This window comes from Coenobita brevimanus, chromosome 54, assembly GCF_032717465.1.
Source record: "Coenobita brevimanus isolate Jiangsu-jjx chromosome 54, ASM3271746v2, whole genome shotgun sequence".
In the NCBI taxonomy this organism is placed as follows: domain Eukaryota; kingdom Metazoa; phylum Arthropoda; class Malacostraca; order Decapoda; family Coenobitidae; genus Coenobita; species Coenobita brevimanus.
Genome location: NC_137007.1, coordinates 38866702 through 38886736, shown reverse-complemented (window position 1 = coordinate 38886736; position 20035 = coordinate 38866702). Strand labels below are relative to the sequence as shown.

Genomic DNA, 20035 nt, shown 5'->3' with positions numbered 1-20035 from the left:
TAATTAATCTGATTATGATAACGATGATGATGCGCTGAGGACGATGGGTTCAAATGTTAATGATGATAGTATTATCAGGATGATGACTAAAAGGGCTTCAGATGTCTAAAATAATGATGACGTTGACAACAAAAACAACAGTGATAATTAATGCATTCCGAGAGACAAGGCATCGCTTGCATGGAATTTCTGCAACTCTTTCCTCCTTGCAACTCGGACGCATCGCATTTCTAAGCATTTATCCTGTGTTTCTGTTGCAAGCACACGCAATCTCAATACAGGCCAAAAAGCAAAGTGTTGAGGTGTTCGGGGAAAGCTGACGGTTCTGTGTTGAAAAAATTCGTCTGACATTAGCAAAGGGAAATGTGAGACTGGTACGATACATCCTTTCCAGGCTGAATTAAGTCGTGTAATGGAGGGAAGAATAAAATAGAAAGCCCTCACCGTTGCGCTGAAGTTAATAGACAGCTTCTCGTTCTCGAGTCCTTTCCAACGGCATATCACTTTAACCATTGGACCACCACCACACTCCCTTCGCCCCTTCAGAATGAGGAATCTCTTCCACCGAAAAGAAATTTGTCTTTCAGCAGCAATAAATAAAATACTAAAGACTTGTCGGGCTGAAAACCGGTCGAGTGAAAAATATATCATACTGATGATGGCAGTGAAAGAACGATTTAGAAATAAGGTAACAGTGGGAGGAGGAGAACTAAGTAGTAGAAATTCGTTCACCTTGTACATTCCTCGGGCTTAAACGAGTTACAGTCATGAAGTACTACAGGACTGTGGATATATGCACGTGTGTGTGTCGTGCCGCTGTGGTGCTTGTGGTAGTGGTGGTGGTGGGGCAACTGGAACCACCTACTGTACCGAGCTGGACCACCACATCCTATGCACCAACCCGTTCGTCTCCTACCGCCAGCAAGTCTTGCCGAGCCATGTTCACTGTGGACAAGGGGGGACCAGAAGTCATTTGGGAATCAGGTGAGTTTTAGCAAAAATTGTCACAACAATTAGTCTTCAATTCGTCTGCAAAAGTGAAAGTGATTTAGTGGTGTCGACAACTACGAGCAGACGGTATGTAGCAAGGCTGATACTCGGCTGGTAGCAATTTTCTCTCCCTTAAAATGAGTGAAATGGAAGCTGTAGTCTTTTGATTTATCCCAACAGTGCCCAGGGTTGCTACATGAAGCCCTCCTCGTTGTATCTATTCGTAGTCGCAAGGTTCATAGGTCAAAATCCTAAGTTCCTCCCTTGATTTACTTTCGAAAATGCCTAGATCTGAGACATTTAAGAGATACTGGGCATAAATATGCTAAGCAATGACCGAAGTGTATTGCGAATAGATATTTATATATATTTTTTCAGATTGAACAAGTTATATAATATAAGAAAGGACAGTAACTGTGTGGTTATTATTTTCAGTAATGATAAACGAAATACTGTCTCTCCAAAATGCTGGTATATTTCTGGCATCTGCTTAATAGTAACATAAGGCTTCAAATGTCACCTAAAACCTGCATATTAATTCATAACTATTGAGTACTTTTTTTTCCTTCAAATTACAGCACAAGTGAAAATTATGAAATGCTATGAATGGATGTCAATATGTTGGGTTTCATTAATCTTTTAAGTCCGTGATAAAAATGAAATAATTTTGTTCTGATAAGTAAAATTTCTATCCCTGTAGTTAATGTGTCCTGTAAAAAGAAAACAAAGATGACTTAGGTTGTACAAAGAGGTCTGTTATTATTTTTTTCACCTTGACTTGTACCACATTTTTGCTCTTTTGCAGTTTATTTCACGTAGCTCAGTGACAGAAAATGACAGTGCCACGGCTCTATATCCTATTTAAAGCACTCCTTCGTGACTTGCATAATATTATAATTTTAATTTATTGTTACAGTTCAGCATTTATGATGGAGAGATGGTAAATAAACTAAATGCGAGTAAAACTGAGAAAAGTATAATGTACAGTACAACAGATAATGTGAAAGTAAATGTTATCTATTAAATAAAAAATAAAAATAGTTTCTGCTGAGGGTAATTTCTTTCTCCCTTCTTCACAGTGCGTGGGAAGGTCTTCGCTTTATTAACCCTTTGAAGACGAGAAGCCACACCGAAGCTAATATAAATGTCTATTGGTGACTAAAATATATTACGGCAGCTAAAGTCTCTGGCGTTTTGAAAGATTTAGTGGGGTATATTAGCGCCTTAGAGAACAGGAGGCTAAATTAGTAGGCTATAATGCTGATATTTCCCCTTCCCCCACAATATGGTGACGATATCTAACGTGAAAATGTTGGTAGAGATGATTTCTAACCTTCATTGCACAAGAGGCTCCATCTTGGTTGTCCAAAAAAACTATGATTTCTGTAGCTGTGAAAATGTCAGTGGCGAGTGCTTTTAATCCTTAAAGCACAAGAGGTCACTCCGGAGCTGCATAAAATTGTCTCATGGTTGCCAGAATAAAATTAATTAGACTTTTGATCTGAAGGAGATAAATGAGTGTAATTTCAACCATCTGATTACAGCACAAGAGGGCACACCTAAAGAGAATTGCCTGTTAATAATGATAATAAAATAGTATTAATTTCTCTTGCGGTGAAATGGTAAAGGCGGAATACTAGGCTGGTGATTGGCCAGGACTGAATACCCATTATACCACCCCGCTCCCTGAATAAGTACAAAAGTACTATGCAGATGCAGGACAGTCTGGGCCGTAATATTGGGTCTCACTAAAGTCTACGGGTGAGATGCGCCTCACGTCTGAAAACCATTAGAGAGCAACTGACGGGCCGGGCTTCTCAAAGAGATGAATGATTTAAAACCATTTTACGGCAATGATGATGTTTATTATAATGATAATATTGATGACGAAATTATTCATAACCTGTCTTCTTTTCAGACGAGCCTTATTCCCGACTCAGTGACCAGCTACGAACCCTTCTGCTTGAATTAGAAAAAAAGAGCACTAAAGGCAACCTGAACGTCTCGTTGAATATGTTTATGGGAACGAGACTCCAGTTCATGAACGGTACCGTGCCCTATCTACCATGCAAGGTGAGTTCTGTTATGGTAATTCCGTAGCAGCACTGTTACCTCGAGCATTTCTGAAGCTCCACGACACTCTTGACTGCTTCTGAAGCTCCACAATTCCTCTTGAAACAGATGCGTTAGTTCACTGTTTCATAAGCTCCGCTGTTACTTGGTTTGCATTGCTTTGGTTACTCCTTTGTTTCCGATGCTTCACGATTCCCGTAGACCCGAAGAAAAATGAATCCAGCTGAAGTTGGTGAGTGCAGAGCCGGAAAAATGCGAAGAAAATCCGAAAACTTACATGCACCGACAGGGTATGGTTGCTTTAATGGAGTCTTCCAGTTTATGTCAAGTTTTCGTCGATTTGTTATTCTCTTTCTGTTGATCAGGTACAGATCTGTCTCATAATGATTGCAGTTTTTGGGTTTGTTACCTATTTATTAATTTATCTTTCAAAAAATCATTTTGACCCATATGATTCTCAGATGAAGAGCTCGGGATACTTCGTGTTTCCTTTTCCTTGTGGTTGTCTCTCTGTCTATCTATCTTTCTCTATCTACCTGTCTATCTATCTGTCTGTCTTTCTGAACTTATCTGTATATCCCTCTTCATCTATTTATCTATTAATGTATATCATTGGCTTATTGTAATCTTAAATATGCTTGATTCACTGATGTGCCGTACATACCATTGCATTCGGGGAACGTCGTGTTTTCTTATTCTTTAAAGATATCTGTCAATCTGTCTAACTGTCTACAGCTTATTTTATTATATTTTTACGTATTCGTGTTCATATATGTGCAGTAAACACGCAGGCATTACTAATATCTGTCTATCTATCTATTAGTTATCTACTTTTCCTCAGGTCAGGTCATTCAGTTCTGATGATGTTGGTGAGTGCAGCTCGGCCAGATCAGCTCACGGGGCCTCCACCTGGATTGCCTTCGTCGGCGACTCCACCCAAAGACAAAAGATACACACCTTTATCACCTTCCTCCCAAGCCACCTCCAGTACACCTACTATCTTGGTGATACTGAGGTAGGTATACGTTACTTGTCATCATCATCATCATCATCGTTGTCTTCATCATCATAATCGTCATCATTATCATCATCACCCAATTGTAACGATGATATCGATGATGCTGAGATTATGTATACGTCACTTATCATCATCATCATAATCACCACCATTGTCGTCATCATCGCCCTCCTTCTCTTCATCGTCATCATTACCTATCACCTCAGCTAGACTTATTATCTCGGCGATCTAGAACTTAGCAAATATTACAGTAACCGAACAAACGTCTCTGCATACGGGCACATCATCATTATCAAAAACACTTACCCGCCACACTATCTCAACCACACTTACCTGTCTCGGCGATACTGAGTTTGGTGGACGTTATCAGTATAAGTCCAGTATCTCTGTAATTGCTGCTCCAGTGCCCCTGCAACCACGATTATCATCAACATCGTCATCATCAAAATCATCATCATTACATCCCACAAATTGACAGGACGGAAAGACGCTCCCGGCAATTAGCTGGGGAATGATACATAGGTAGTAAGGCAGAAAGGATCGAGAAATAGGAATAGGAAAACAAAATAAAGAAATCTTCTAAAGAGTGTCTGGTGAATTGGGGAAAATACCCCTTCATTTACTAGGCAAGCCTTCGAAATTCTGAAGATTAACGTCATCAAGTTTACTTTTCTGTGCTTTATTTATAACAGCTTATCTCGGCTTGTTCTATATTACTGTGCTCGTACAGTATAATGGGAAAGAAAGTAAGCGATAAACGATTATTACTATTGGGTGGTGGAGGGGAACGCCTTAAGGTAGGGGCACTGGTATAACTAAGAGGCTCACTTTCCTGGTTGTACAAATTTTCTTCGACTGCTTGTCAATCATTCCAATGATGGATGGCGAACTGTGGGAGCAAGGAAAGTTAAGCCTGTAGCCCATCCAATTTATCTGTGGGATACAAGATAATGAGGATGAATGTTATGATGATTACGATGATGATGGATGTAAGGACACTGGATTGGCAATGACAGTGTTTGCCACCACCACTACTGCTATTACTGCTGCTGTTGCTAATATTGGGAATTTCATATATCAAACATTACTGATACAATGTTGCACTGTAAGGATACTTGGTGTACATAACTCGTGTCATCGCCCTCTCAAGTATTTCATCATTTCTTCAGGTGAACTTGGAGGAGTTCATCGAGGGCGTGGCGCATCATCAACACAGACCACCGACCTTCGACATCATTGGACGACGGCACTCACACACCACCACCGCCTCGCACCCAAACACAGAAACCAAATATGCATCAGGAAGTACTAACAGCATATATATCCCTGCTCGTAAACAAAGTCCTGGCCACGATAACGAAGGAAACAGTAATAGTAAAACAAAAACGGTTGAGAATGGTAGCAACATTAGCAAAGCAAATATTGTAGAGAACTGGGACATTATCAGTAAAAGTAATAATGTTCAAGTTAACAATACTAGTGAAGTAAATATAGGAGAAAATAGGCATAACAGTATTACAGAAAATATTGTAGATAACATCTATAACACAAGTAAAGTAAGTATTTCAGACACAGACCATCAAGGAAAAACGAATGGTGAACCGGGTAACCCATTTTTCGAGGTACCGAGCAACGATGCAGCAATATGGTCAATAGATTACGACTATTGGTATGTTCCGATACGAGAAGATGAACTGCAGAAGGAACCTTACGAGCTTAGAGTGTCCGTGGTGTGGGCAACGGGGGTGAAGAGACTACAGGATGAAGAGGCGGTGGAGGAAGATGAAGACAAAACTAAGAGGAACGAGGTGGAGAAGATGGAGGAGTGGCTGGCGGGGGACAGACTACCTGATGTCGTTGTTATTGGTAAGTGTCAGCGTCTGAGGTGCTTGTTTTGCGTATATTATGAATGTCAAGTGACAATATGACACCCACTAAGTGTCCCAGAATCTGAAATATGAATGTTTCCTAATTCTATATGCTCACATGGTGTTTTTGGAAAGGACGAAATTTATTGGTCTTTTTGTTTATTCTACTGGCTTGCCACGCGTGGACATAAACCTGATGGGTATTTTGAATACGGGCAGTGCATATGGGCGCTTCCAATATATCTATATCTATCTATCTATCTATTTATCTATCTATATAGTGCTAAGGCTTTGCTAAAGGATTTTGTTTTGTTTTGAAGGTGAAATGTGGAAGGTAAGTAATCGTGTTGTGGTGTGAGGGAACGGCGTGACAAAGAAAGCAAAATGGACTACTGACGATACGTATTTTATAGCGGTACTAAAAGTAAAGAAGGGTAATGGCCATATCTTAGTACGGCATGGTAAACTCTTGTAGCTCTGGGATGGGGCAGTTTCTGTTGGATTAATTACTTGAGGAAGTTTATGAAGGCTTTATTTTTAGCTGAAGAAATTTTGGTTGGTAGTAACGGCCATGTGTTTGTGTATATGTAAATAAACAAGACGTTAATCTGTCCAATTCTAGGCTAATACTGTAATGTCACTACGTCGACAGGGCTTGGGACGTGGCTAATCCTGTCCCGCGAAAAGCGTGATGAACTGTCCCCCTTCCCTTTGTTGGAGGGGGCGGCGCACCCCCTCCTGGACCCCCTTAGCCGCCTCGCAACCAGGACACACGTACTCTACTGGGCACAGAGCAGGTCTGTCAAACTGGCAGGGTTATTAATTTAGTATTAAAAAGTGTATCAGTTAAACTGATAGGATTATATGTGTTAAGTTCTTGTTGTAAAATAAACATAGATTAGTGCCCACAGTAATGCTGTATGCTTGGGAATTGAGCTTCGTCTGCATTAGCATCTACGTAGAATTTACAGGTAGACCAATGTAAATGGAGATACCGCATGTTCGAAGAAAAAATATTTAGCATAAAAAAAACTCTTAAGTTTATATTCATCAGAGGTAAGGAAAGAAACTCTTTAGTTTATATTCATTAGAGGTAAGGAAAAAGAAATGTGTCAATGTGTTTTCTACACTTAGCGGAAGACAACTGAGAAGAACTAGACCTTCCTCCTTTTACCAAAGTGGCAAACTATGCTCTTTAATCAACTCTCAATTTTCTTGACAAGTACCAACGAATCAAGTAGCAAGGTTTCTCAGTCATTCCTTCATCTTCACAGTAAATACAGTTTCAAGATGTTAGTCTGGTGGTTAGAACGCCCTTATCTGAGTGACGGCCTTGCATAGGTTCGATCTCAAGACGTGACAGTTTTTCGATCATGTAATGCCACCAGGGAAAGTAGGATGGTCATCTACTCTTTAATGTACTGAACAACAGTAGCCTAGCCCAGGGCCACCACACCTCAAAAAGGGTAATATAGGACTCTCTTACCTTACAATCATTCATCCACCCTTCGAATTTTTGACATAACTGATCATCCACCCATCAGATATCGGTGGTTCAATACTTGGCAGCCGGAGGACATGTCAGACCTGCGAAAGACAATAGGCTACTGGCAGACCTTCCTATATCTCGAGCAGTTCCAGGAGTCCATACCCCTCACCGACGCTTGGCTCTGGAGACGATTAAGGTTGGTGGCTGTGGCGTGGAGCTAAGTCAGTGTACGAGAATCAATTGGACAAATATATGACGATGATGATGATGATGATCATCATCATCATCATCATCAAACGATTTGTCATAACAAATTAGGTTTTGAAATAATTTGCCCGGACAGATCGACTAAATAATTCCTATTCATCAATAAAACAGATACAATATATCCTGTCTAATTTTCCCCCCAACACCGTGTACTTGCAGAACGACAGGTGCGTGGCTCTGGGACTCTACCTTACCCTTCAACCTGGCCAACCTTAGGGAGTGTCTGAGGCTTTACCAGGCGAAGCTCTATTTCCACCCCGTGTACAGAGGTCAGGGAGCAAGTGATGGACAGTTAACTTAGACACGCTTTTTGTTATGATCCCAGAATTGTAACTGGATGGATACTGTCGAGTTCAAGATGCTGTAATCTTTTTGTTTCGTGTCACATGGATTTAGTGTACTCGTATTATTATTATTATTATTATTATTATTATTATTATTATTATTATTATTAGTGGTAGTAATAGTAGTAGTAGCAGCAGCAGTAGTAGTATAGGTCCAGGTTTATCTGACTTCACATTCAGATGGATTTTGCATTACTACACGAATCACTGGTAATGTCTGATCTTAGTAAGTTTCCCTTCCATTTTATCACCTTGCTCATGAACCCCAGATGAAGCCGTTTAGTGTACCTTAGAGATTAATTTGCTAATACATTATACATCAAATTATTGTCTTTGTGTTATACTGTAATTTTTTGCATACAGTCTCTATTACTCCTGTCACCTGTGGAAGCCATTTCTGTTTTATTGTCATTAGGTCCAGACGTTTAATATTCTTTGGTTTGGGAAAGAAATCCTTGGGCTGAAAAAGATTGTAATGGCCTAGTTTACATTAACAAAATACTAGAGGATGTTGATGTCTAGGGAACTATATATTTATTGCGTGACACCAGAGACACTTGGTAAAAAAAGGAACACTGTGCTAAGAAGTCTCCTAAACCCAGTGTCAACATTAAATTTCTGTCGTTCCTCCCGCAGGTCGCTGGTGGAACTGCAATGACGTCCACCACTCCTCCTACGAGACCAACGCCGTCGAGATCCAGATGTTGTTGAACCTGTTGTGCAACGAGTATACAGACAAGAATCAAGAGTATTGCTGCTCGGGGGAATGACACAAGCTCTTTAAGCCTTCCATCAGCGGCAGCAAAAGGTAGTGGAACGAACGTCACCACACTAATGGAGTTGAAGAAGGACAATTCTGATCTCCAAATTAAGATAGATGTCTCCTAAGTGAAATAGTTATTTTGTGTTAATAAAATTATTGGCGTAGCAAGAGTGATGTAGTTGCCTCTTTAATAAATAGGTTAAAGGAAGGTTTCGAAAGAATAGCAAAAATAGAAATTATCAAAGAGTTAAAGTCATGAACACTAGCATGCTAACTTTTGTATTTTAGCGTAGTATTCGTAAACATGCAAGACATGCAGTGAGGAACTCCTGGAATAACAGCAAAAATTAGTAATAGGAGCCTTTAAAAGTGTTTTAGCTTTTAAATCTGCCTTTAGCACATAAGAAAGAGGAAACAAACAGTGTAAAGAGAAAAACAGACAATATTGAAAATAATACAATCATCAGACCGATAGTATACATATTTCTGCACATATCAGATGAAGCTGAAGCATTGGATAAGCGTGTAAGAAAGGCAGGACTGAGATTCACAACCTCGGCAAGAATTAAGACTGGTGAATTGGCAGAAGCCAAGGAAGAAAGTTTTGTTATTGCTGTTGTTGTTGTTGTTCCTTAACCTCTGACCGTCTGGCCGAGCAGACCCGTCTACAGTAGACAAGTTACTTCCCCTACGGGGTCGTCCCATAGATTCCTTACACTGCTGGTGGTATGAGTTTTAGTGTGGGATGTGCAATTCACTTCTCCATTACTGTACTATGTTGTGTGGGCCTAGTCTACAAGCAGGGTACATGAGAAAGCTATAAACGGTATCCCCCTAGAAACAAATCCCCATGTCCCTGAATGCGGGAGTGTAATCGAACAAAATCGTCAGACACGATTCTTCCAGATCTACTCATTTGTTTGCTTTGTACCACCAACAAATGGTTCTGTCGAGCACACGCGAGTTGTGTGAGTTGTGGTGTTGGAACAATATTGTGAAATGCGAGTATTAATGTTCTCCACTTGTTTGTGTGTTGCAGGCAAATGGTCACAAAGATTAGCATAAATTTCCAAGATAATGAAATGTTTATAGATATTCTTTGAGGGCAGTAATTCGGGTTACCAGATGTCTCGTCATGCTGATATTCTGACAACGTAGTTACGAATTTATGTTGCTAGATTTAAGTAGCCCAACAATAGAGAGAAAATAGACTAAAATCCCCGGTAGACAGATACAGTCAGAGGGTTAAACAAGTGTATGTAGAGGGTTGTCAAAGGAAAGGGGAGGAGGGTGGGAGATGGGTATGCGGGTGGGAGATTGCGTATGGTTGCGTTGATATATGGTTGCGATGATGAGAGATGTGATGGTTGTGCCAGAGGAGTGATGTTTGGGGTGAGAGGGGATTGAGAGTGGTGATTGCGTATGAGGAAAAATGATGGCGAAATGGGGTAGTTGTGGTGATGGTGGAGTGTAAATTAATAACCTCACCTTATTATCAATGTAAATAAATTGGAAACAAGCAAATATTATCATTTCAAAGACGATTCACCCTAATAACTAATAAGAGTAACGCAGTATTTACTCTAGGTAAAATCCGAAACAAGTTTTTTGGTAAGTTTCCACCTTTAACAAATTCTAGTTTATGTTAAACATCTCTCTCTCTCTCTCTCTACATATATACAGGTAGACTGTAATAATGCTGTTAGATAACACAATTTATGACACACTTGACTATAATGTATCCATCCTGGATGACTCCCAAAGCTGGCTGAGTGACATGTGAAGTCACGTCGTGACTCTAAACAACTTTTATTAATAACTTTTCCTTCTACAGTTAATACATTCTGATATTTGAGCTTTCGACACAGACACACACAGATACATTTCGTACAAAAATAATGACCATGGACTTCCTCTACCTGGCTCAAAATACAAGAATACCCGTCATCTGTGAGGCAGGTAGACTGTGATAATATTGTTAGATGAAAACCTGACTATTATGTATCCATCCTGGATGACTCCCAGTGCTGGCTGAGTGACATGTGAACTCAAGTTGTGACTAAACAACTTTTATTCATAACTTTTCCTTCTACAACAATACTTTATAAAATTTGAGTTTTCGACACGGACCGACACACGCAGATACATTTCGTACAAAAATACTGACCATCGATTTCGTCTACCTGGCTCAAAAACAGTGTAACGCTGAGAAGGAAGTGAACAACCAGAAATACAAGTCCTTTATCCTGGTCACTTTTCCTTTCCAGTTTTTCCTTATTGACGTCTTCAGCTTGAGGCCTAAAGGACTGTGACCACGAGCTTGCTTCCTCATGTTCCTCTTCACCCACCAGTATAAATGATAACTGGGGATGTGTAAATGATTGTTGCTGGCTGTGTGTCTAGAAAAACAGTGGTATGGCTGTATGTCCTTCCATAGTGCTTCTTCGTGACTAACCTCATATTATAGTATTAAGCCACTTCTACAGCTCCGCCCTGAGATGGAAGATGACAATTTTAGGCCAAGTAATTATAAAATGAGTATAGTATCGTGTCGTTTTGTATAATTTCAAGTGCTGAAGTGAATCAAAAGTAGTGTTTGCATTTACATTACATGCCGTTCACATATCACGATCTTCGACGATGTTAGAGAATATTATGAGCAATAAGGGTTGATATATATTTCGGAGGGGTGTACAGCTCTAAATTTATAGCCAGCTTGAGCAGAAGGTTGTGAGGAAAAGATAACGAAAGCCGACATCTTGCAGCACTATGACCTTGCTGATTTGTACGAGTATTTCTGTGATGCTGGGATAGTGCTTATGAGTGCTGTGGTTCTGGTGGCAGCATAACAGAGGAATAATATAAACAACACACAGATATAACGCTGTATCCTTCATGCATCATCCCTCATCTTTTCGTTTAACATATGCAACAATTTAATTTGCTGCAAACTCTAAGGGAAAATTGCCTGACCGAGAAAACTAACTGCAACATTAAATGGGATGATACTGATTCCATGATAGTGTGTTGGTGTGGTGCTCTTGTGTCGCTGGTGAGTGTTTGTGGCTGTGGTACTGTTGGTTCTGGTGGAAGTTAGCTTTCTGTTAGTAGAAACATCATGAGGTATTACAGCTTCGTCGATCTGTGTGTCTGTATTGCTCGTGTGGTGCTGTTGAGTGCTGTCACTGCTGTTCTTGTGGTTCTCGTGGCACAAGAGAAACCACGAAGGACAGTCCTGCTACCACACACAGTCACCTCAACGACACCTCCTTCTGCCAGCGTATACCACAACGCCTGCCGGGTCATGTTCTCAGTCGATAAGGGGAGCCCGGATGTCATCTGGAATACATGTCAGAAAAGAACAAGTATCCTAGAATCTGTATATAAATGTCTCTTGTTCCTTTCTCTCTCACTCTCTCTCTCTCTCTCTCTCTCTCTCTCTCTTTTAAGATACGATAAGAAATCTGTCATTAGCTTTTGCTTGTCTTTGCACGATGGATAATGAAATGAGAGTCCAGGATTTTCCCCAAGTCTTTTGTTCTGGTAACAAAAAAATCTTATTTCTTTATGGTAAATAATTCGTTATAAGTTTGCGAGTTGGATTAATATTAAAAGTAATGCATCTGATTTCCCAGACTTAATTCCTTCACTACGGAAGCTCTAATGAGAGATATACATGATATATACAATACAGAAAAAATAAATACATAAATAAATAATCTCTCTCTCTCTCTCTCTCTCTCTCTCTATTTATTTATTTATTCACCTACCCCCAGACACACCATACACAGCACTCAGTGATCAACTCTGGCCTCTACTGGGCCTAATAACTGACAGCAACAACACTGACGATGTGGGCCTGCAGATGTACCTGGGCACAAGGCTGCACCTCATGAACGGTACCATCCCATATGTACCCTGCAAGGTGAGACAGGCACCAGTCTCACTGGCTAATTTAATAATGTTCTTTGTCATTTTTTTCTTCACGGTAAGATGAACTAAAAGTAGAAAAATAAATGTTATAAAAGGAATTTCCGTTTGATAATACAATCTTATCTGTTTATCCATTTACCTCTCTCTGATTAACTATTGCCAGGTGTCGCATCCTGCAGTAACCACGGTAGGATAGCTAAGCGTTTCTCTTCCTATGTAGCAACTAGGATATCAAGAAGCATAGGTATATAGGGAACTTAATCGACAAAACTGCATTTCAAAGAAAATGAATTTAGTTAATGAAGAAATCGACCAAAATTTATCTGATTAATTATACACTGCATCGACTTGGGTTAAGATTTATTGCTTTATGTCACAATACGTTACAGATTGTAAGAATTTGTAAGGTGACGTTAATTTTTTTCGATGTTTATTTGTATTCTTTGGCAGCATCTCTGTTTCTAAAGTTATTTAATTTCTTGTTCTTGTTCTTGTTTCTCCTCCTCCTCTGCTTCTTCTTCTTGTTATGATAATGATGATGATGATGATGATGATGATGATGATGCCTGGGAAGTGGGCTTGTATGGTGATTGAATAAGTGTTGCCTAATAAACTTAGCATTTTTTTTTTTTTGGTTCTATTTCCATCAAGTTGCCCTCCGAACCCTGTCCTCATTTATCATCCTTCCTCAGATTAAGTTATTCAGTCCTGGTGATGTTGGTGAGTGTAGCGCGGCCAGGTCAGCTCGCGGCGACAACACCTGGATTGCCTTCGTAGGCGACTCCACCCAGAGACAGAAGATACACACCTTCATCACCTTCCTGCCAAGCCACCTCCACTACACTTATTATCTCGGTAATAAAGAGGTAAGTACGCATCATTTTCCAGCCTCATCATTATGATTATTATTTTCAACATCAACATCGTTATCCGCAACTTCGCCATCAAAATCATCATTGCTCCTGTGAATGAAAATCCATAATGTATCGCCTTAGCGCTGACGAGGAGCCTGCACGTGGTGGCACTGTGCACGCTTGGTAGAGTTAAACAGTTCCAGCGTCCACCCGAAAGACAAACCTCTTCATTACTTCCCTGCACCTCGCCGCGGGGAAGGCCCGTGGTCTGACCCTGGCGAGGCAGCCTACCACAAGGAGGAGCCGGCTCCCTGTACGGTGTAGGTACTGTACTGCATGTATATGACGGCCCCATAGAAGCAGTTACTTACCAGTGGTCGATGGGTCTGCTTGGCCAAGCAGACTGGGGTTGACCAAGAACAATAACATTCACTCCCTTCCCACCTTACCACCTCAGCTATACTTACTGTCTTGGCAATAACCAAGCAAGCACACACCATTTAACAAAATCATCCTCATCCTCATCCTCATCAAAAACGTCCGGCGGCAGAAGATCCACACTTTCACTATTCGCGTCCTCACTCACCTCAGCCACACTTACTGTACTACCTCGACAACCAATGGGCAAGTCAACAAATGTTTAACTTTACTGCCATTCCGAAGATCCAATAGGTAGTCAAAATACCCTTTTAAGAAAAACAAGCAAATATGCACAGAAAAGGCGTACCCTTAAATAAGCCGTACTTTTTTTTTTTTTTTTTTCAATTACGTACACTGGGGATTATAGAGAAATTGCCTAATAAGCTTCAGCTATTACCTGCAATGCTGATCTGTTTAGTTTGCCTCAGCTTACCATATCAGCTTAATGAAACATGTTGTGGCTTCGGAAAAGTGCATAACGATATCCGAAAATATTCTCTACTAATCTTTCAACCCTACATATAAGGTACTTCTATCAGATTCCTCAAAGTTATAGTATTAAATGTATGGAGAAATATTTCCCCAAATTATAGTGTTAAATGTATGGAAGAAGTTGGTGTAACTTCGGACCCATCGCTGACTTAAGATGAGAACTACATGTACAAAGGTACGATTCATTGGAACATCCCTCTACATGAAACTGCAGTACTTTAGAACATCACTGACTGACCATGAATGTTTGCTACAGACCTTCTCCCTCGCTCGTCAGGTGAGTCTGGAGGAATTTACTGAGTCTGTGGCACACCACGAGCGTCGACCACCCAACTTTGACATCATTGGACGGCGACCATACCATCCCTCCTCCTCGAGTACCAAATCCTCCAAGCTCAATGAAACTTCCAAAGTTCCTGACAGCAGTAGCACCGGAAGAGGGAATCCAGAACACCAAGATATTAATTCACACATATACGATATCCAATATTCCGAAACCACCCACAAGAAGAGGAAATACAAAGTGTCTGACAATACTAGCAGCTACAGAGAAAGTAACAGGCAACATAATTATCATTTTTACAATCACAACGAATCTGAAACTGAGCAAAACAGTAGGATTTCCAAAGTACATGCCAGCACTAACAGCCACAGACATAGTCCTGAGCATGAAGATAATTCTCATACTTACGATATCCACAGTTCTGAAGCTACCCACAACACAAATGGCAATAGTATCAAAGAGATTAGTGCCAACATAAGTAGTTTTGAGGAGGAGAATCTAAATCCCTATTTCGAAGTGCCAGGCCCCAACAGCACAGTGGTGAGGTTCGATTATTCTTTCGAGCTTCTGAGGGAGGAGGAAGTGACGGTGCCGTTCGAGTTGCGTGTGACGGTGGTGTGGGCTACAGGGTCCTCCAGCGGCAAGGAGGCCAACACCACCAGGAACGATGTCACCAAGCTGGAGGAGTGGCTGACGGGGCTTTCACTCCCTCACGTCATAGTTATTGGTGAGCTGTGTGCTTGTTAATGGCCCCTTCAGCCAGAGAACGTTGTTTACGTTTCATCTTTGCCATCTGCAGACAATGTAATTAAGCTCAGTGGAGACCTTTAGACTTAATGGTATAGATAGCTCTTTCAGTACCCCTGATTTACCATATGGGTCTCTCCTAAACCCCATGGGACCCAAGAAAGACCAAAGAGCCTAAAAATTACACTAGATAGGTCGCTATAAGAATATGACTTCATATTCATTAAAACCTTTAGTTGATTAAAGAAATTCTCAACTCGAAATCTTTCAGACTATGACTTAAGGACGTAGGAATTATCCTAGGAGTCTTAGAAAAGCTCTTAAAATTGTTTCGTAGGCTCAGTGGAGGCTACAAAGGGGTCATTTCAAATAGATTCCTGGATAAGTAACTCATTAAGTCAGTAAGACAATGACACTGACGTTAACAGGCCGGCCCCAAGGAGAGTTCGGCAATAAATTTGGGTGTCTCTTAAGGCTTTCGTTGCGATGACTTGTTTGTGTGTGTGTGTGTGTGTGTGTGTGTGTGTGTGTGTGTGTGTGTGTGTGTGTGTGTGTGTGTGTGTGTGTGTGTGTGTGTGTGTGTTACTGTCACGATTTTGTGAAGATTGCTGGGTGGTCTCTCGTAGTGAAATAGTTAAAAGAATCATCATTACCCCTTCCGGTACGATGACGTATTAACACTTTGCACTGTATGAGTATTCTGACTACCACCAGGCGATCTGATTTAGCTTACAAAAGACCTCTCGTAAACATGCATTAACATCATCCACAGGCTTCGGGACGTGGTTGTTGTTGGATCGTGAGCACAAAGATGAGCTGCGGCCCTTCACCATGCTGGAGGGATCCGTCCGTCCTCTGTTACTTCCCCTCACTCGTCTGGCAGCCAAAACAAACGTCCTATACTGGGCGCAGAGTCGGTGGGTCAATGTTCAGTCAGGGACATTAGTTCTAATATTCCATAGAGTCTACTTTCTGTTTGCTGTATATATATCAGCTATACACTTACGGCATCTCTGTCACTTTTAAATTTATGGCATCTGAGTCATCTTAACATTGCAGCATTTCCATTACTTTTACATTTACAGCACCTCCATCATTTTTATATTTACGGCACCTCAGTCACAGTTGTCCCGGTGACATCAGATCAAAGTGAGTGACATTCGGACAGAGAATCATACCAAGCCTCACAGCTAATGAAAGTTAGCCATCAGAGGACAGGGAGAAGTAGAAATAATGATTATGGAACAACTTCTTTTCATGATTGCTCTTTCACTCCCTGTTGTCCCTCCCTACTCATATGATCTGCAGTTTTGAAGGTTCGCAACTGTTTTAAATTGCCAGCTGTTTAAATTACAGTACAGACTCAAAATTCCCTGATAAGGTGTTTTGATGCTCTTTCCACACAAAATGAAAACTTCCTGCTACATGCACGAAGGTTTATGTGCGTTAGTGTGCATGTGCGTGTGTGAATACTTATTTTAAAATACTGTACATGAAAATCAACAAGTACTTATTGCTCTTCAGATACCGCTGGTTCAACAATGAAGGCAATGGGATGATGTCAGTGGAGGCAAAAATATTCTGGGAAGTTCTCTTGACACTAAATCAATTCAACGACACCATCCCACTGCTTGACACCTGGATGTGGAGGAAGCTCAAGTATGTCATGGCTTGAAGGATAGTAGTGGGGGAGGAGGTAGTGGAGTTTGGACATACAAATATACAAGGGGTTAGAAATATTCATGTGCTTTCGGGAAGGTATGTAAGGCAGTGTGGTAATGTGGAGTGAGTGTTAGATGTGGTGGTGTGTTGTGTGGAAGTGATGCGTGACACTGTGTGATTTTAGATTCAGTGGTGGGAATGGGGTCATGTTGTTGTCGTTGATGTTGATGATGATGATGATGATGCATTCGTTTGCTACTTGCGTGTGCTTCTTTATCACCAAGGGGACGATACCGTTTTATGATTTTGTGAGCTTTATTGGTGTGTATGTGTGTGTGTGTGTGTGTGGTTTGTATTCTGCACAGGCCTATCAAACATCATGTCTTGACTCTGGTGCTGTGAGTAGTTTTGAGTAGTTTTAATGGAAGAATTATACCTGCATACAGAAAAGGTTTCTATTGTGAATATACTAACTGCATCTCAACAAAAAAGACAGTTTCAGTTTACATCATGTGGCCATAACTTTTCCAGCCATGAGCAAGGCATCCAAAAAAAGGAGGTGGAAACAGCAAACCTCTCCTCCTCAACTCTTAAAACTTCAGTGATTATCATCCTTAATAACCCTAGTGCAGTCGACAGGGATTTATTTATACTAAGTAATGAACCAACTTTGTATCCTGTTATGGCTGCTGCGTGTTTGTCTGGGCAGGGAGACGGGTGCGTGGCTCTGGGATTCCACTCTACCTTTCAATTTAGCCAACCTGGAGGAGTGTCGGAGACTCAGCAAGGCGAGACTCTTCGAACACCCGCTCTTCACAGGTAAGGCAACAAGCACTGTAGTAAACAGATGCACCTATTGTAAGCAGAATTGCACCAGACAGTGCACGAAAATTTGACCTTAATGTTAACAGGGACTCTATAGTAAAGAAAACCTATGGTAAGCAGACCCCATGATCAACATAGTTGTCAAAATAACGACACTGAACCCTACAGCAAAGTCGCAATAGTAAACTGAAATTGAATTATGTGGTAAACAGGGGCGTCTGTACTATATTTATGATCATAAAGATTGTGTTAGAGGACTGCTACATCCACTGTGTTTAGACTGCACCGTTAAGGTAGAGTCAAAGTTGCAGAGGTGACATTTGTGTTTTGTCTCGAAGCAGAGGCAAGCGAAAGAACGCATTTCTAACATAACTATGGTAATCGGCCCTTACGCCATATTATAAACAAAGACCAATGGTAAACACAGACTATATAGTAAACAGATACCCTATAATAAGCAAAAATAGTAGGAAAATCTCATCGTAGTGAGCTAGTTGTGTATTACAACATCCAAGAATCCCCAAACCTAATGCACTAATCTGTATTGCTTCAGGTCGCTGGTGGAACTGCAAGGATGTGCACCACTCCTCTTACGAGACCAACAGTGTGGAGATCCAGATGTTGCTGAATATGTTGTGCAATAAGTTTACAGACAAGAGCCAAGAATATTGTTGTTCGGGGGGATTAACATAGCCACTCTATTACTTAACTTCTGGTTGTGTAATATATATAAAGCTAAGGAAAATAAAAACCATGGGGATTCATATGATGTTGAATTTATTGTGAAGTGAATATACAAACCAACGAAAAATACTGCTGTTGTGGAAAATAACACATACTCACAATAATAAAAACTGTCTATGGATTTCCGGACGTGAAGAGGTGTAATGTGCCTAAGAGACCAACAGCGTGGAGACCTAGATGTTGCTGAACCTGTGGTGTGATGGATGTACAGGCACGATAATGTGGTGAGGTTAATGATGATGGTGATGAACATGGTGACGATAATACTGATGATCAATAACCGTTTGAGGATTGGAGTCATTCTATCAATAATGCTCAGTTGTTTTAAATTGCTTACTACGTTTGAATAAAGCACAATGGGTAAAAACAACCTAACTACCACATGACTCAGTTTCAGTCGCATAGCGTCCATACATATTTTACTCCTGCCATGAGCGTATCCACCTAAACCTTTTTCAGCAGGTGTTGCCACAGAGAGTTATTATATATGACGTAATAAAACAGAGCTATTAACAACGGTCGTGTTATAAATCACTGAGAGGAGGTATACTGTATACTGTTTTCCGTACATATTCCCTTACGTTAGGAATTATATATTTTCCCCTACTTTATGAAAATTATTGACCAATTATAGTTGCCAATATTTATCCCCAGGAAAATATAGGTCTTTCATATATTATATGCCTATAATTTTTTTTTCCTTGAATTTGATGTTTCTCTGGTCTGGTAGCTGTTTTTTTTTTTCTTTAAATTCAATCTATTACAGTCACAGGGCGACATTCCGAGTAACAGGACCATGAGACCAAGTATTATGTACAAAAGAACTCGTGTCTCTCAGGGCACGCTGTTTTGTTACATATATATATTGGAGTTTACAATAAAGGAGTTAGCATCCACCTAAATGTGGACATCTCACGTGAATGATATATAAATGACTGTAAGTAGATAATGACATGTATCAGTCAGGGACTGTCCCTGAGGCAGTAGGTCCTTGACTGATGGACACTCAAGGCAGTAATGCTGAAGAGGTCTCTTAGTTGCTAGGATAAACTACAGAAGCTCATCATCGCAGTAAAGGTAAGCCACAAGGTAAAGCTAGAGTATGAAAGTTAATAAACAAGTACAAAAATCCCAAATAGATGCCGGACCATGACGGCTGTGGTATGGGATTTCAGGAGTCTTCACGGGAATCATTCGCCTAGCATGCAAGAAGCCTTAAGAAGTGCTGACTGTCCGAGCCGTTCCGCGAGACGCTCCTGTATG

At 40.6% G+C, this 20035-nt stretch overlaps 2 protein-coding genes across 2 annotated transcripts; both read left to right on the top strand.

The window, feature by feature from the left end:
* Window positions 1–938: 938 nt before the first annotated feature.
* Window positions 939–8819, top strand: LOC145401108 (uncharacterized). Its single transcript, XM_080273479.1, has 8 exons — window positions 939–984; window positions 2909–3063; window positions 3905–4078; window positions 5251–5947; window positions 6602–6746; window positions 7494–7634; window positions 7865–7974; window positions 8686–8819. The coding sequence occupies exons 1-8, from the start codon at window positions 939–941 to the stop codon at window positions 8817–8819; spliced, it is 1602 nt and encodes a 533-aa protein (XP_080129605.1).
* Window positions 8820–11930: 3111 nt separating this feature from the next.
* LOC145401107 (uncharacterized) lies at window positions 11931–18721 on the top strand. The gene is made up of 8 exons (XM_080273478.1): window positions 11931–12162; window positions 12604–12737; window positions 13438–13611; window positions 14789–15521; window positions 16314–16458; window positions 17066–17200; window positions 17913–18022; window positions 18582–18721. Exons 1-8 carry the CDS (start codon window positions 11931–11933, stop codon window positions 18719–18721), a joined length of 1803 nt encoding a protein of 600 aa, XP_080129604.1.
* The last annotated feature ends 1314 nt before the right edge of the window (window positions 18722–20035 follow it).

Bases quoted from the DNA above. Each gene is read 5' to 3' on its own strand.
- LOC145401108 (XM_080273479.1), top strand. From the start codon at position 939: ATGTTCACTGTGGACAAGGGGGGACCAGAAGTCATTTGGGAATCAG. The intron at 4,079-5,250 runs GTAGGTATACGT...TCATTTCTTCAG, and splicing joins ACTATCTTGGTGATACTGAG to GTGAACTTGGAGGAGTTCAT. The intron at 7,975-8,685 runs GTCAGGGAGCAA...TTCCTCCCGCAG, and splicing joins TTTCCACCCCGTGTACAGAG to GTCGCTGGTGGAACTGCAAT.
- LOC145401107 (XM_080273478.1), top strand. From the start codon at position 11,931: ATGAGGTATTACAGCTTCGTCGATCTGTGTGTCTGTATTGCTCGTGTG. The intron at 13,612-14,788 runs GTAAGTACGCAT...CTCGCTCGTCAG, and splicing joins ATTATCTCGGTAATAAAGAG to GTGAGTCTGGAGGAATTTAC. The intron at 15,522-16,313 runs GTGAGCTGTGTG...CATCATCCACAG, and splicing joins CCCTCACGTCATAGTTATTG to GCTTCGGGACGTGGTTGTTG.